Here is a 17,374-nt window from a genome sequence, read left to right as displayed (position 1 = left end):
TAGACTAGGTAAGTTCCAAAGGCATTGACAGCTGTGATTACCAAATAAACTTTGAAGGAATGGACTTCAGTGGGACTGCATTTTCCTCTGGCTATTAAATAATGTTACTGGTCATATGTGAACTGTGTTTAGGGTAGGGATGAAGCACAAGCACTGGACTTTGCAACCAAAGATGCTTGGGATGTCATCTTGTGGTTGTTCAAAGAAATGCATGAACAGCTTGTGGGTGTTGCTGAGTTTACTCCTTTATTTTAGCCTGAGCTGCTGGTTCGGGAGCAAACATTTCTTCTTGAGCTACGTGAGGTGTGTGTGTGTGTGTGTGTGTATATAATTTCCTCTATAATTCATCGAGTTGTAAAGTACATTATAGGAGCTGTTAATTTTCTCCAAGCCAGTAGTCTGGGCTTGGGAAACTATAGATTGCATTTACCATCATTTGAAGGGCATCTGGTAGGAAACTATACAGTTCTTGGAAGGCTGAGTGCATCATTGCAGCTGCTGCTTTTCGAATACGCATGGCTTCAGAGCTAGGATTTTGATGTATTGGTGGCAAGTGATGATATACTGATTTTTATTTAGCCTTTTTTGTTAAAAGTGCTCTGTCCAGCTTTAGCCTTTCCCAGGCTTTCAGCTAGCTTGTATTTTAAGGACGCTCAGGTGCAGAGAAGGTAGCCTCATCAAATAGGTTTCTTTTTTCCAAAACAGAGAAGTCATTTTGGACCCAGGTAACCAATTCTTTGGAACAAAGAGTTTATGAATGTACCTAAGGACTTGAGACAGGAGTGCCCCTGAACTGAATGCATCACTGCAGTATTTTGGATGACAGTGTCTGTGTAATTGCTGAAGTGAAAGAGCAAGTTTACTTCTATTTGTTCTTCTGCATACTGCTGAAAAACTTAAGTATTGTGCATCTGCAGTGACCGGATCTTCTTCACTTCCTGGTCAAAGGCTGCATTTGATTTCTGATTGTGTGGATGTACTTCCCATGCTGCATTAACAGATAACAAACTTGAAGCGTTCAGCTTGTGGAAAATGTGACACAAATCTGTTCCAGGCCTTGCAGGAGAATTTGATTAGGAAAGTGTGCAACCTGTAACTCTCATGTGCCAAAGCACAGACCAACTGTAGAAGTATGCCTAGCTGTAGTGCAGAAGACAGTTACCTAAAAATCCTGTTTATAGAGTAGTTAAAGTCATGGCTGTGTGTATCTGACTGGTTATTAACTGAGGCAAAGCAAACTCACGGAAATTCCTTCTCCTGTGAGGAGTTCATAGGGTTAATTCATTTCCTATTACAAGGACTGGTTTTTTTTTTTTCGTATGACTGTAAAGGGTGTTACCCTCAGTTGCTGTCAAGCAGAGCAATACAGAGCTGTCTTGGCTGGCATGGCAAGAAACAACATAAAGTTGTTACCCACACAGAGCTAAATCTTTGCTACAGTCTTTTTAAACTGCTGTATTTTGGAGTCAAGCCTAACAGTTCCATCAAGGATTACAGATGTGAGTGTTATTGTTTACATACAATGCTAGTCACACTGACTTGCTTTTGAACATGTGCTTTCTTTGTTTCTGGAGTCAGCTGGGAGCCAGGATGGGTTTTCCAACTTTTTAGTTACTTAATGTAACATTTGTGTAATTATAGCAAAACCATCGAGCCTAGGCTTGTTTGCACAGAGGCAGCTGGAAGAGAGTACTAAACTCTTGAAGTGCTAGGGGAGGAGTCCTGCTTGGATCTCTGCTCCATTTTATAACTGTTCTGAGGAATGCTGTTCCTAAATACCTCCTGAAAGCTAAATGCTTGTCTAATGACAGCTGGTACAAGTAACACACTTTTTTGAAGTATAATGAAAAGCAAGCTGCTGTGTTATTTTTCTGTCATATCTCTCTCAGTCAATGCCATAGGTTTTATTGGTAGATGAGCAAACACTAGCTGATGCTACTGTCAGTTATTTCTGGAGTGCTATTTCATTATTACTGAAGGGACAATCCATCTGGGTAGTGATTAGTTCCAGCTCTGAGCTCTCATTCATAGACCAAGACGCTTGAGAGTTTTTTCACCAAAACATAAGGGTGCATCTTTTTGACAAGATGGCTCTTTCTTGTGCTTCCACTCCAACCAACAGGACATCACAGTGAGGTGATGCTTTTACTCTAGCTTGTTCAACAAAATTAAGGCAGTAGCATTTATTTTGCCTGACAAGTGTGTGGTTTTCAGTGTTGTTTAAAAAAAAAATACAACACAACTGTGTGTTGCCAAATACAGACTTCAATTCCTGCAATTATTACTGCCATCTTTTTTAAGGTGTGAGGAGTCTTGATGTGGTTATGTATATAACTATCACATGAAGTGCAGATCCTGCTGCAGACTTCTATGCTTAAAGCACTGGAAAACTTTCACAGAGAGGCTACTACTTCGACCTTCTGTAAAATGAAGGTGGAATCTCAGACTACAAGCCTGATTTTAGTGCAGTTACCTTATTCTCTTCACCCTAGTTACAGGGAAATATGAGTCTAAATGAAATACTGTCTATGTACAGACCTGGTTTCAAACAAGGGCTGATCTAGGTTGTGTTTCTTTTTGTTCTGATTCAAGATCATTATATTCCTTGGATTTAGAGATGAAACTATTCAGTAAGTTTCATCTACTTATTAAAGTCCTTCCTAATGAAAAAATTCATTACAATTTTGTGCAGAAGTATTTCCTTATTCTTCACTGTAAAGACAATAGTAAAATAACTTAAATTCCAGATTAGCAGCACTGTTCTCTTCTGATACATGCTATATTGTAGTGTCTATACAATGCCTAATGCATTGCAGTTTTGCAATAGATGGATCTGGAAACTTGCATTTTACTTGTGGATAAGTTTATTTAACCATTTTTAAGTTACAATAAGTGAACAGTATATTAATGTAGTTGTTTCCACATGCATGCAGTTCAGATACATACATAGTTATTGCAATGTAGATTTGACATTATATTTTAAGCAGAATGATGTTGAATCATTTTATAAAATCATCTGACCTATCTTTAATTACACTGTAAGATTTCTTTGGTACAGGTAGTAAGTGGTGCTTGTTTTTCATTTTTTTTAAAAGGCAAAGTGCACCCGTGGAGAGGGAATTATCAAAAGATGCATCTGTTAAAAAATAGAAATAGTAAGAACTGGCAGTTTCCTGAGTGATTTTCATGAAAAATCTAGTTGGTATAAAAGCAAAGGAAGTCAGAACCTTACCAGGGCTAGATATTACTGTATTCAAGACATACACGTGGGTCTTCTGTTTGTTTGCTTTCTAAAATACCAGACATGACCCTTTGAGTCTTGAATAACCTTGGTTAAATTCTTAATTATAATCTATTTTCCAGTTCAAAATAGTAGCCAACAAAATGCATGGAAAGTCTTGCTCAATTTGGTCCACAGCCTGAGGCAAAATCTCACTGCTAATTTAAAAAGACGAGGTGGAAAAAAACCTCTTCTTTAAATTGGTTTCACCATCTTCATTGATAAGTAGTTCTGTAGAAGTGAGAGAGGAAGAAACAAGACGTGAAATGATGTATATGAAATATTTCAGTGTAGTATTCAAAAAGAGATTTTAAGATTCTAGCTGTGTCAGAATGCATTCAGGACATCCTTACTTCAGTTAAAATATAGAAAATAAAATACTTCAGAGTAAAGTATCAGAGTAAAGACGACTTCAGAGTAAAGTATAAAGTAGAATGAAATCCAGATGCAAGTTCTAATTGCGTAGGCTATTAACACTTCTAAAGCACTTATTTGCTTCAGCTCTAGTTATAACATACTTAACTATTTCTCATTAAAAGTTAGTTGTAACTGTTTATAGCTGTTAACTTTTATAATCCTTATGTCCCTGCTAGAATTTAGACATTAGAATCTCTTATCTGAAGTAAAGACAGCATGCTGTTCACGACTCGTGTATAAGCTAGCCTGGCCTACAGCTGAACAACAGTAACACTTAAACATTCTTACCGGCAATGAATAGAGGAGTACTGCTACAAACAAGAGTATAATCAGCAGGATGATAAGGCCTATGAAGAGCCATTTAAACCTGCGCCACACAATAAATTTCATTGTCTTGCAGGGGTTTGTAAACCATAGGAAGGAAGTATCAGGTCGACTGTATTTTGAAAAATAAACAAATATTAATCATACTTTAAATACAGAAAATACTTAAGTGTGATAGTATTACATATTAAAAAAAAGTCTGAGTTTAGAGCTGAAGAAAGAGTTTTTTTTTTAGTGTCAGATAATGGCTTCACTCAAATATTGTGCCATTACACTGATGAAACCACCTTGCATTTTATCCTTATGCTTGTGGAAGGAAACATAGATGGCTTTTAGAAGCAGTTCTTCAAAGGACAGATATAGTTCATGTATAATAGCTCATTTTTTAATGCAGATTTTGTCAGGAACATCATAGTCCTATAAATATGTTCCTCAAGCTAGTAAGAGAAAAATATCTTACTTTGGTAGATCTAGTTTGGGGTTCATGTTGGGTTCATCTCTTCCTTTACCAGCTGGCCTCTCCTCAGCTTCCTTTTCATTGACAACTTCCAATGTCATTTCAACTTTACCCTTCAGAAAACATATGACAAACATCGGATCTTATTGAAAGAGCAGGAAGAGTACTTGTTTGATACCTAAACACAGTAGTCATGGATGAGCTCATGTTGTGTGTGTCTGGGGAGGAGTGGTGGTGTTCCATTTCCATCTGAAAACATACGTTCTTGTTTCTGTACTATGATGGTGTCTGAGAATGATAAATAGGAAAAATCCAACAAAAACAGCACATAAAATGTCTTTGCTGATTCATTAGTAGTTGCATTTTAAGCTATGTACTGCTTCATCCAATTTACTAAGACAAAGACAATTCTGCTTTTCTTTCAGTAGCAACCCAATGACTGCATCTCTTCCTAATGACTAAGCATCTTGGTTTTTTTGCTGTTGGTGACAGATGTTTTGGATTTTTTTCCCTTGTTTATTGAGTTGCAATATGAAGTATTACAAGCAAAAGCACTAGAAGGAAATAGCACATATACTGAAAAAGCTTAATACTCTAGCAAATGATAAATATGCATTTTTTAAAAAATTCTTCATACATTTTAAGTCTACGGCCTAAACATATGCTTGAATATCTTTAATTATGAGTGTTCAAATATACCAGTGGTTAATTAGCATTTTTTTACCCAGATAGATCCTTTGCAATTAAAAGTAAGCTCATTTTAAAGTAACTTTGAAGAGAAGAGATGTAATAACCATACCGCTAAAATGCGAGAGCCATCCTTTTCAACACAGCATGGCCACCACCCCTTCATGGATTTCTGCTCAAAGAGAGAGGCAGTCATGGGAACCTTCTGAGAAACGTCTGCTTTGTATTCTGGAATCATGTCTATATTGCACTTCTCTGGAACTTTTGCTGGAATTATTGTTTTATGTAAATCAAGTTCCACAAAACCTAGGAGACAAACAGAATAAAACACAGGCACTGCATAATGCAACCAAATCAAAAGCAGTGGTTCGACATAAACCTTTCCCATATCCAAACATGTTCTAGGAAAAAAAGAAGTGATCAACGTATGTCTTACGTTCTTGTTTGTTTAAGCATGTTGTGAGGCAGGCAACTTTGACCATAGCAGGCTGTGTTTACACTTAGCTTTTTGGTGTTGCATGCATTAGTATTGATAAAATGTACTTAGCAAGCTGTAGTAGCAACCCCCCCTTTTTTTTTAATGAAAGATAACTTGATCTTTAATATTTTTCCCCTATGTACTTAAAAGAATATAACAGTACAGAAATATAATGCTCAAGTAATTTGTGATAGTTAAATGTATGATTTAGCCAACAGTAGCTGACTTTCAACATACAGCCTTTATATAATAATTTTAAATTGTTTTGCTTTCTTACCAAGATAGTCGTCCAGGGAGAATTTGTCATTATCCCATATCTGGATGATCAGTTTGGGTGGGATTCTGAATTCTGTCTTGTCAAGACTCCAAAAATGTTCCTAATATTTAAGAAACAAAGGAAAAAGAGAGGAAAAAGAGGAGCCTGCCATTTGTGACCAAGATGTTGTTCCTGGCTAAAAGAAATAATCTACTTTAATGTTTAATGTTTGCAGTAGCAACTTGAGAAAACTATGAGGAGCCAAGCTGTCCCTGTGTATACAGCAAACAAAATGATCAGAGCTAGTTAAAACCCTTTTAAGATTTTAAGTACAGAAGTACTTCTTCAAAAATACCTACCTTTTTGGAAACTATGCAGAGTTGCTCTGCTGGGAGATAGTCAAAAGGGAAAACAAATCTCCAGTTAAAATTTCCTTCACCATCCAGTGATCGGTAATGAACATCTGTTTTCTGCTTATTTTCCTCATTACCGGGCATCCATCTGGAAGTACAGATAGACATCTTTGGTGTCTGCAGTGGAACCACACCAGTAGTTTGTACTACAGCCATGTTACTGAGTGGCTGCAAACAAGCCAGAGAAGCTGCTCACAGAGGCATGGAGACTTTCACACTCTTTCAATTTGGTTCTAATTTGGCACTGTGAATATGAACACCTGAATCAAACTTTTAATCTGCTAAGACTATTATTCTCTCTGTGGTGAATTGGGTTATGTTACTATTTTTTTTTAGGAAGAGTTGTTAGATCAATATTCTATAGTCTTTCGATTTCTGTTGAATTTTTTACATTAAGACCAGGAAATGTAACAAGATTTCAGGATACGTCGCACCAAAGCTAACTCCCTACTTGTCTGTTAGTTCTCATCTCTAGGTTTTATTTTTTGTAAGGCTGCACTTCTGGGGTCTTTTATAACACAGTAACTGGTCATGCTGTTTTTATAGCACTTATGAGTTTAGCACTACTTCAGAGGGTACAGGGTACACTGATTTGGCTGAACCAGATTATTTTAGGAATCAATTTTTCTAGGCCAAGATAGCCTGAACATCATTCATCTGCAAGTGTTACAGGATAGGATGCTCCTACCCCTTCACATAAATGTCACTCATTTCTTCCCCTGTGATGCTTTTTTCATCCAGAAGGACATCTTTGGTGTTCCAGACAATCACTCGTAAGACATACCTAAGAGAGAAGATGTTCAGAGAAAGAATTGAGTTTGATTTGTCAGGGTTAACAGATGGTGTGCATATACAGATACATACTTCTTGGCTTTTCGTGGAGTGATGTTGAAGGGAGGGCCTGGAGGTCCTAAGCTTTTGGGGAAAACATCAACCCACATCTGGAGCTTTCCCTGCAGTGGTAGAGAAGATGAATGAGGAAGCATTGAGTACATGTTTCCAGGTAATTTCCATGACAAACGTCTACTGATTTGCTTAGTAGCACCTTCTAGCCACAGAGCAGACTCGATGATAAGATTGTCAGAACTTCTACAGGCTTCAGCTAGGGGTAAGCACAATCCCTCATGTTATATTTCCTCAAATAAACAATGCCAAAAAATCAGAAGGTGGTAGGGATGTGAACTCCTAGGGAATTCAGCGCAGTTGGGTGCCCAAGTAGTTCTCATTCTGTAGTTACAATTTCCTGTTTTCTCAGATGTTGAGTGCAGTGTCATTTGTGTCTGATTGTGGCTGGTGGCCTTCCTGCTGTAGAGGAGTGGTCCTCTACACTAGACTTAAGTGAGGCAACCACTGAAGATTTTGAACTCCATTTGAAATATAGGCTCACTTATTTAGCTTCAACTTTTCTGACTGCTACGGGAATGCAATATTTCTGCATTCAAGAAACTGAAGTAAAACCATTTCACAGTACCTGAGGGATGTTGGGCTGGAAGGTGCTATATAAGGTCCTCGTCTCCACATGCTCGGGTACCAAACCCTGGGTTCTGAGGATATGAAGGGCAAGCCGCTCTTCACCTGGACCAAGGTGCTGATGTAGTACTTTATTGGCTTCTGAAATAAAGGAATAGAACAGGGGCTTATGATCCAGACTTTGCATTTGAAACTTAAAGTAGAATTTAGAACAAAACTGTGCACACTAAAGTCAGGTTTTCTCCCCCCCATCTTCCATAAATAGCAGAGTTGTTTTATATTTGTACCAATGTGAATTTAAGAGAGAAATATAGCTCACCAACTTCCTCCAAAGTATAATCTCGTCCCCCGTAGGTAATCCTTCTACCATTTTCAGAGAAGACAGGAGGAGCATAGCCTTTAAACCTGGCTATGTTTTGCAATAACTGGGTTGGTTTCAGCTGATCACGCCAGGTATTCACACCTGAACTTTTAGGAAAGCAACAAAATGTATCCTAAGATTATTCACCATTCCAGGGCATTTGCAAATTATGTAAAATGTATTTACTAGCTTTAAGCCAATCCAGAAAGGGCAGAAATGCAGCTGCCTGGACCAACTGACTCATTTTGATAGTGACATAATTAACTTGTGATACAGAGTGTATTTTTCTTTATGTATCAAAATAACATTTTAATAATGCTTTCATATTATATTATTTATATATATAATATATATAATTATATATATTCATATATTTCACATATTCCCGTGAATAAGTCAGAAAATCGTGTTGTGTGCTCTCTGTATAGAAAACATACATTTTACCACAGGAAAAGAATACTAAACTGTTTAACATTGTTTTCAGTTAAGGCTCTTCTGAAGATTTTGCAGCTTTGCTTAAGATGATACAGTGAGCTTAACAACTAAGCAACAGAAGCCATACTGTTGTTTTTAAAATGTATAATTAAGATGAAGAAAGTGACAATTTGTTTTATTTGTTACAGAGTGAGGACTAGATCCACCAGGTACAACTTTTGAATAGACAGTATGACTTACGTGCAGTACTGCTGTGGGATGCCACAGTGAGATCCATAACGGGACAGAAATCTGTTCTCAAGATCAATTATGGTTTCACCTACTTTTTCATCACGAGTCAATGTGTCGTAGTCATAGACCGAAATTTTCAGATCTTTTTCTTGAGGTAAGAAGCAGCTGAGTTCATACATTCTAAACATAAAAATGTTCAGTTAACACTTGTTCAAAAAGTTACTTTTTGAGAAATGATCTTTATAAGATACTTAGCGGACACTTTCAATGTTGATAATTATAGCAACAGTTACTACTGATACACTGCTTAGTATTTGTAATCATTAATAATTATGTTTTGTTGTCTTAGACATACTGCAGCATTCCTTTTTGCACAATGTGTTACTGATAGAGTGGCTTAATTAGCCACAGGATGAAAAATACACTTAATCCGTAGCTTTTGTATGATTAGAACTTTTTTTAAAGTCAATACAAACACAGCTGGAGCTTCTATAAATGTTTCAAATGTTTTGAAATATCTCAGAGTTAAAAAAATTTCCCTATTTGGCATTAGAAAGGGCAGTTTCAAGATGCACGTTGTTTGTGCTGTTTACCCATGCAATTCAGAGCATTTATAGACTAGCCAAACACCTTCACCGCCCATTGATTTCTAAGCAAAATGCTTTTCGGAGCTTAAGCTGTAATTGTCCTCATACAACTGTGAAAACTACACTGGATCTTTATAATAATGGTTAATTGTATGACATTATCACATGAAAAATCACATGAAAACATTCTAAAATACAGAAGATTAAAAATACAAAGAAGTTTGTTACCTGCCAAAAATGGGGTTGAGAGTATTAGGCACGTAATTATCTCTGTCTTCAATTACTTTTTTGCTTAGGGATATTTTTATATAAGGATCACACTATTCAAAATAAGAAGAAATATTGTTAAGAAATTACTGTAAGATTAACTGTATTTAATCTCTAGTACAGCAGAGTTGCATCACAGACATTCCAAAGCCCGCATGTCTCACCAGCCCATTGTTATCCTGGGGTTGAAGCTGCAAAGCTCTAACGATATAAATTCGCACAATACACTCCTGAGGCCCACTGTCTGGTAGCTCACGGAACTGGCGGGGAGGAGCTGGAGTAGTGGGATCATCAGGTAATGCATAGATTCTAAAGGATCCCTAAAAAGTAATACAAAGAATCAGTCAAGATAAATGCAGAAAAGTCGGTCCTATTTATCCTATGCATGTAAACAATTTCACATAGGAAATCACAGCTTAATTCAACTTAAAAGTAGTAAGTCAGAAGTCACCACAAAGGCAAAATTACATCCTGGGAAGATTGCATTAATATTAATTATTTCTTTTAAATTAACAATTATCACAGAGTGTAAGCCATGAAAAATAAAAACGACCATACCTAAGCAGTTAAGAGCATCTGTTGCCCCTACTAACACTCTGTATTTAACTGCTGAAATGCCTGCATTTAGACTTACTTGAATTATAAGCATTTAAATGCTGGATGTAGTCTCTTGTACTTTTTTTGGCCGTTACCTGAAATTTACCTTAAATTCCCCAACAACTGAGGGATCATCACTGTCCTCAGATTTGCCTCTGTACAGCTTAAACGTATCACAGAAATCTGTTAGGTTATTAAATTCAGGTACCTTTTCCAATTCACAGTCATACACCTTAAAGAAGGAAGAAAGGATAAAAGCAGAACTTAGAAATTGTTGTATGTATCAGCTCTAACAGTTGGCACTACAAAGCATATTGTATGTTGGGTAGAATATCTTATGGAACTAAAGAATTTAGCGCTATTTTTTATTTTTATGTCTGAGTTAAAGAAGTGGAATATTTGGAGAATGTGCTATCAGGCTTCATTTAAGCCTTGCTAAAAACAGTAAATAGCATTTCACAACCTTATCTTTACTTTATTCAAAAAGTGTATTTAGATAAGGTGTGAAAGTGGTATGGTTTCAACTTCTAAATGCTAAATGATTCTGCCCTCTGTTCATACTCTCTCTGTATGGATGTTTAGGAATAAAACTCTGTTTGACTGAAGGTTAGACTAAACTCTTAATACGTCTCTTATTAACTGTAGCTATGTAGCAGAAAAGGAGCAAAGATTTCTTAAACTTTAACCACAAGAATTAATAACAGACCTTTACATGAAATCACGTACAGCTAAATTTTGAGGTTTTAAAAAACAAAGGGTACAGCTTTGACCAGGTTTGGGGCCTTTAAAGTTGGTAAATATTCATTCCTTTTTTCTACAGCAATACCTTCAGTGTATCATATCCTTTTGTAATATACTGTCCACATTTGTCATGTTCTCCTATTGAAGCATAAAATTTGCTCCACCAATCAACAATTTCTTCCTCCTTTAAAAAAGAAAAAAAGACAAGACTTCTTATGGGGAGATAGAGCTGCTCATTCCATGCTATGCAGCAGAAACAACAGCTGAGCATATTAAAAGAACATTCTCCAAAACTTGTTAGCAGTTACAAAAAAAAAATCAAAGGTTCATATGAAAGACAGAATTAGAATGTAATTAAGGCTGAAAAAGATGGAATTTCTCTTACCCAGGGTTAGACATCTTGTCTATAATTTAGCTACATTAATAGTCAGGGAGCCATTTCCAAGAAAGCAATTATTAATTACTTGTGTCTAGATAACCCACTTTAAAGGTCTGATTTCTGGAGGCGTATTTATTTCTCTCCTCCATCTTCCAGTAGTGCAGCACAGCCTATCTAGCTTCCTATGTGCTAGACTGCTTAAGTCAGAAGAAGTGAATGTATGCTTAGACGGAGCAGCCAATTGCTTTGGCTGTTAAAGAAAAACACTATCATACCTGGGGTCCATGGCAGGAATTGCATTCCTCTAAAAACTACAGCAAACCTGTTATGTAGCTATTTATTTATTTATCCTGAGGGGAAAAGGTGCTAGTCTGCTTTTGGCATTCCCAAATGCTTTTGGCATTTCTTTTCAAACTGTTGTTGTATAATTACATCACAACAGATCTCCAACTCTAACCATACATCACTTCATTACAAGCAGTGGAAATAATCTGTACCACTGTGTCAGAACCCTGTAGGCTTCAAATACAGTTGAAAAGAACAAGCAATGAACTCTTAAACACAATATTTCTGCAACAGTCATGCAACTGCTACGTGCTAACAGTCCATCTGTTAGTCTACGTGCTAACTGTTCTCATCTGAAAGTTTAGGAAGTAGTACCGATACACTGATTTTCATTTGGAGATTTCGGTTATGAGAAAGCAATGTATAGATTTTGGAAAAAAGTATAAGTTACCTTTTCTGTAAGCTGCTCGTGAGGATCAATTCATTAAAAAAAAAAAAAAAGAAACAATTATAAGGATATGCTTTGTAGAATTTAATAGACTTAAGTAAGCTTAGCCTTTTTTTTGTATACAGTTCAGCATGTTATTAGTTACTAACTAATATCAGTAACTTAAAACTTAAGAAGAATATTCAGACAGCATACATATAAATTTTTTGCTGCTGTCAGTATGACCTTGATGTTAAACTTGATTACAAAAAAAAACCCATATAAATGAAAAAAAAAAACCAAACAAATTCTAAGCTCCACATGTTTAAAGGGCTGTGGAGACACTACATTGCTCTGCTTTGTCCTCTTCACATAAAGCGAAACCTTTATCATTGCAGCATTCAACTCTGGCTTCTATTTATTCATTTCCACAATAGTTGAAGTATTCACTGCTTTTCCATTTGCACTTGCAGAGTACACTGGATCTGATTTGAACACATTTTCATCTGAAATAAGAGCACTTACACAAGTGAATTTATTCCAGAGATTCTTTTCCAAACAAATTTCACACGCATAAAATTGAAGTGATTTTTTTTTTGCACCTTTTGAATATTGATTTCTTTATAAAAACAATTTGCTAAAACTCAGCAGCACTTACCCTTTCTCCTATCATTTTTCATTAGTTTACAGGCTACAGAATTTCAGGAGCCCAGAAAAAAAAAGTGAATTACAAAATGTAGTAATAATCAGGGTATGTGCCTACGGATTTATCTAACAGTAAAAAGTAACAATCTGCACAATCCAAAATGCTTCACCAGTTGAATATGAAATACTGCAAACAAGATCAGATATTCCATTACGAGCAAGCATCATGCATTCCATTTGGAAGCCAAGATTATATAGCAGAATGTGTTCATGTTGTGTCCATTGTGGCTTAATTTAAAGGCATAATCCATACATTTTGGTGCAAAGCAAAAGAAATATGCAAAGCATTTTATGAGTACAAGCCAAATGCATCAATATGTCAGGACATCATTCTGATATATTGTATTCTTTTAACTCTATTTCTATTCTGAAAATAATTATCTTGGAGGAATTTTCAAGCCTGCTGTGTTTGAATAGTCTTGTCTAAGTGTTTGGGGGGGAAAAAAGTGCCCCACAAATCTGAAAAATATTCTCTATTTCTGCTTCAAGGTAATTCAAGTTATGTATTCTCAGAAACCATATTACTAATTCGCAGAATTTATAGGCAAAATGTAGGAATTGAATAAATTGCTGTATTTAAAGTTGGCTTTGTTTAAACACTGGTTTAAGACATGAAGGGTAGCTTGTATAACTACGTAATAATTGCTGAAACTCCAAATTTGGAGACAATTCACAAAATATAATTAAAGCATAATACTGTTTTTTATTTTTTTTTTAAATTTACCTTCAGGTGTCCCTTGAAATAATGCACTTCTTTGCTTTGTGAAGTAATGGTTATGGAAAAAGAGTAAATCCAAATCTTTGGGCCTTCTTTTAAGATTATCAAAACAAATAATGAGTCCTCTGGATTTGGATACTATTGCTGAAGTGGTAAGTAGGATGTGCTCATAGAATGCCAAGAAAACACGGTAAAATGCCATATGATAAGTTTGAGATTTTGGAGTGAAATATTCACATGGTAAAGACCATTTAACAATTACTGCCCCTGTTTTTGTTTTTAAATCTATCCATTGATTTCACTATGGATTGTTATACATAAAGCATAATTACACTGAACTATTAGCTTTTGAATATCTTAATCATGGGAAAAAAGAGATTATGGATCCCTACCAAAAGTTAGGATTAGAATTTTATTTACTGCACAGCTACTTTATTGTCTGAAAAGCAGACTTTTGAATGAATTTTATACACGAATAGCATGGTTAAATCATTCTTGTTACTTAAGGTGCTTTTTTTATCTGTTTAGACATGATTATAAGAATCATTTCCTCCAAGATCTCTGTATGGAATTACTGCCAAGAGAAGCTCAGCCATAAGACCACATCCCATTAACATTCTGCTAGTATTCTGGTCATTTCCATGCAGTATTTCTATACATACATACATGCACTGTGGTTGGGGAAGCCATTTTGCTGAGTGCTGTTGACATACTGCTTAAACACTGGAAATTGGAATGTAATTGATGAAATTTCTCCCTTTTGTGTCCTTACGATATTGCCTGCATATCACTTAGGCCTTCCACAGTTGTACTTAGGTATTTCAGCCAGAATGGCTTTGAAAATTATTCCTTTTCTCATATAGATGCTATAACTGTATACAGGTTTGTACTATGCTTTGTTTGGGTGATATCAAACTCCTAAAGAAATTGCGTCACTTTATCTAGCATTTAAAATAGTTCGTATCATAAAGAAAATCAGCTAAAACTATTCACACCAGTTTTGCCAGTGGGTTCATTTTTTTTAAATCTTTCTGCTTAATTTTTACATCGTTTGGAAATGTTATCTGTACCATCTAGAAAACATTTTTATTAGAACACAAAGCCTAATTCAGATAAAAGACAGACATTTTTCTACTGTTCATAAGCTAAATATTCAGGATGTTTTACTTGTATGATGGAAATAAATATAAGAAAAAGTTTTATGAAACAATGCAGTTACAAAAAGTTTTGTGACAAAATGCTGAAGAACAAATAAAGGAAGAATACAGTCAGTGACATTAAAATAGCAAATGTCTACATTTAGTATTTTCTTTGGGGCCTCTGTAACAATGAAAAAAATATGTATTTTTGAAAAATGAAAATTCTGGATTAAAAGCCTACAAAATTAACATACTAAAGGGCATAACAACCTATTTTGGTCAAGAAAGCTCTATCAGCAATCTGTAAAAAATAGCTTCTAGGTTAAGTTCTAAAATAACAGATTGTTTTTCCTTGAAGAGATATTATTTGGAATTTTCCTTCTCTCAGGTTCCAAGCCAGGAATAAAAAACTGCAAGCTGAAATATTTTTACCTGTAAGGTAAGACTGTACTGTAGGAGTCCTGAAAGAATCAGAGCAGTAGTTGTAGGGAGAGTCACAAGGCACAAGAGAATAGGAAAGAGAATAGGTGTTAGCATAGAAAAAAGTTGTTTCAGTGTTACGGATGACTATATGGTAAGAATGCCAAAGGTATGACTGTGGAGAAAAAATTAACAGCTGTAGCTCTATGCTACAACAGTTTTGATTGTAATCACCAAAGCATATACCATCTACTCGCTTCACTTAAAGCTGCTGTGTGAGATCAGGCTGCTCTAAATGTTACCAGTAGATAACAGGGTAGTAATGTTCTGTCATTTTATCATATTCTTTCCATTGAATGAACAAATTCCTAAGCTACTAGGAAAACTTTAACTTGCATAAAAAAGATACTGTTTAATGTTGACTATAGGAAATCAGAAAATAAAATAATTAACACATTTCCTTTACTTAGCTTTTATCAAAGGATCCATCTGACTTTGCTGACAGCTCGGTAAGTTACTGATAATTTTGCTGTTTGGATAATAAGAAATCACAGCTCTAAAGAAGAAAAAAGTCAAACATAAAATTTCAAACATTACCTGAGCTGCTAGCAGTGGTTGCGTGTCCTCCATTTCTATTACCGTATCCTGGCGAGGTGCAGCAGAGAGTAGACTAACTGTAAGCCAAAGATATTAATAAGGTAATACCACATACGAAAAAAACCATACTAAATCTTTCCATAGGAGTTGAAATCCAAACAGTTATAGATGATGTAAATGAATTCATTTTCTGAAAGCATGATGCTCCACAGAAAGAAATTCATGGCCATGTTTTGCTAAGAATAGATATAGATGATATTTCTGTGCAGTATACAGAAATATTTCTCAAAAAAAAAATAGAATTAAAATGAAAAAATTGGTAAGAAAAAATAAAGGTGAAGAAGTCAGCTTCACAGTCAGAGCAGTTTTGCTGCAATGCTGTATCATTTCTTTGGTAATAAGAACAGAGGTAAAAGGCAGGTAAATAAATTTCATGCAAATGGTAAAGAGGAACGGGGGGAAAGTTGCATGCCCATTCTAATGGTAGACTTCCTTTTGCACTATACCCCACAGAATATTGCACTAAGAAATTTTTTTCCTTCCAGATGATACCTCCAATTACAACACAAGAAGGCTGGTCAGCAGTACAATATGCACACTAAACATCATCAGTTGGATATTCTAGCATCCCACGGGAAAGCATAACTTGTCTTCTTGGAGCTTTTTACCTTTCAGTTGTGGAGCAATGTCTTCTTCAGTAGTGTATGGGTCACAGCGAAAGCTTTCCAGTAAATCAATAGTACACTGTCCCACAATGGGCTTTCGTCCAAATGGTCTATGGTCTATCACTTTAATAACAAGAGAGGGAGTGTACAACTCCTCTTTTGGCAAAAGCTAAAAGCAAAAGGTTAGAGTTGGATTATAATAGACACAGAACAACAATGAATAACAAAGTTGCTTCTCCCCTAAACTAGAGCTATTAGGTAAATTAGTATTAACCTAGTACATTTTAAGAGAAGAGGGTGAACTAAATTACTGACCACATAAAATGATGCAGTAAAAGATAAAAAGAATTCTCCTCATTGCCTCAATCCATAAAGATACAAGAACACTCAACAACCCTCATGTCAGCAATAGAAAAGTAGTCATGCTTCTAAATGTAAACAGATGTTTACTCAAGTACATACACAGGTACACTACATGTATACCTTCACTACATCCATAAAGACATAAAAAGATGAAGGTAGATGGATTTCTCATTCTTAGTAACTTTCTTAAGTTCAGCTAAAAAAGAATGCGCATGGTCATCAAAACATTCATATACAACAGAATCCCATGAAAAATAGGCTGTAGCAAGTTTTGCTACTATGAGTAAGTATATAGTATGAAAAAACGTACCACTTTCATAAACAGAACAGAAGATGGAAAATTGGGTGTCTTCTTAAGGTTTCGGATGACCACAGATTCCACCATTTCACCCCCGCATTCCACTATGAGACTTGGTGACGTAACAGGAGCCATTTGGTAGTTCTTCATATTCCGTAACCCCCAGGCAAGGATCTGTAAAATGCAGTCCAACATAAACAAAAGACAGAGAAGAAAAGAAAGAACAAACAGACTGAGTAGGATACTCAGAAAGTAAAATAGAAAAAATAGAAACTCATCAGAAAAAAACTCCGTGACAAAAAAACTGCAACAGGATGGGCAAAAGAGTTCAAGCTTGTGGCACGAAGGAAGAAAAAGAGAAAATAATAATAATAATA

At 35.6% G+C, this 17,374-nt stretch overlaps 1 protein-coding gene and 1 long non-coding RNA gene across 19 annotated transcripts in view; one reads left to right on the top strand and one right to left on the bottom strand.

Annotated features, from left to right (window-relative positions):
* LOC112532682 overlaps positions 1–17,374 on the top strand; it is a 69,941-nt gene that overhangs the window by 36,557 nt on the left and 16,010 nt on the right. Inside the window, exons 1-7 of one of the 5 annotated variants that reach the window (XR_006939544.1) lie at positions 5,469–5,590; positions 8,767–8,963; positions 9,782–9,958; positions 13,528–13,667; positions 15,043–15,093; positions 15,545–15,583; positions 16,217–16,426. This is a non-coding gene — a long non-coding RNA (uncharacterized LOC112532682). Of the gene's footprint in view, positions 1–5,468; positions 5,591–8,766; positions 8,964–9,781; positions 9,959–13,527; positions 13,668–15,042; positions 15,094–15,544; positions 15,584–16,216; positions 16,427–17,374 lie in introns of those variants that run through there. The other 4 variants (XR_005861021.2, XR_005861022.2, XR_005861020.2 and 1 more) reach the window with 4 other exon arrangements.
* The window catches only part of MYOF (myoferlin), a 92,796-nt gene continuing 78,268 nt past the window's right edge, over positions 2,847–17,374 (bottom strand). For 7 of the 14 annotated variants that reach the window (XM_040703097.2, XM_040703088.1, XM_040703090.1 and 4 more), the window contains 20 exons: positions 17,010–17,171; positions 16,340–16,505; positions 15,672–15,748; positions 14,182–14,238; positions 12,117–12,128; positions 11,087–11,185; positions 10,367–10,492; positions 9,828–9,983; positions 9,625–9,716; positions 8,819–8,989; positions 8,102–8,250; positions 7,784–7,923; positions 7,177–7,265; positions 7,001–7,096; positions 6,259–6,400; positions 5,921–6,020; positions 5,278–5,471; positions 4,482–4,591; positions 3,986–4,133; positions 2,847–3,511 (listed from right to left, as the gene is read on the bottom strand). In XM_040703097.2, coding sequence (XP_040559031.1) covers positions 3,476–3,511; positions 3,986–4,133; positions 4,482–4,591; positions 5,278–5,471; positions 5,921–6,020; positions 6,259–6,400; positions 7,001–7,096; positions 7,177–7,265; positions 7,784–7,923; positions 8,102–8,250; positions 8,819–8,989; positions 9,625–9,716; positions 9,828–9,983; positions 10,367–10,492; positions 11,087–11,185; positions 12,117–12,128; positions 14,182–14,238; positions 15,672–15,748; positions 16,340–16,505; positions 17,010–17,171 — 2,322 coding nt within the window. In that variant the 3' untranslated portion in view covers positions 2,847–3,475. Of the gene's footprint in view, positions 3,512–3,985; positions 4,134–4,481; positions 4,592–5,277; positions 5,472–5,920; positions 6,021–6,258; positions 6,401–7,000; positions 7,097–7,176; positions 7,266–7,783; positions 7,924–8,101; positions 8,251–8,818; positions 8,990–9,624; positions 9,717–9,827; positions 9,984–10,366; positions 10,493–11,086; positions 11,186–12,116; positions 12,129–14,181; positions 14,239–15,671; positions 15,749–16,339; positions 16,506–17,009; positions 17,172–17,374 lie in introns of those variants that run through there. The other 7 variants (XM_040703091.1, XM_040703094.1, XM_040703095.2 and 4 more) reach the window with 2 other exon arrangements.

The sequence above is a fragment of the Gallus gallus genome, chromosome 6 (genome assembly GCF_016699485.2).
Source record: "Gallus gallus isolate bGalGal1 chromosome 6, bGalGal1.mat.broiler.GRCg7b, whole genome shotgun sequence".
Lineage (NCBI taxonomy): Eukaryota > Metazoa > Chordata > Aves > Galliformes > Phasianidae > Gallus > Gallus gallus.
This window is presented reverse-complemented; position numbering and strand designations above follow the sequence as displayed.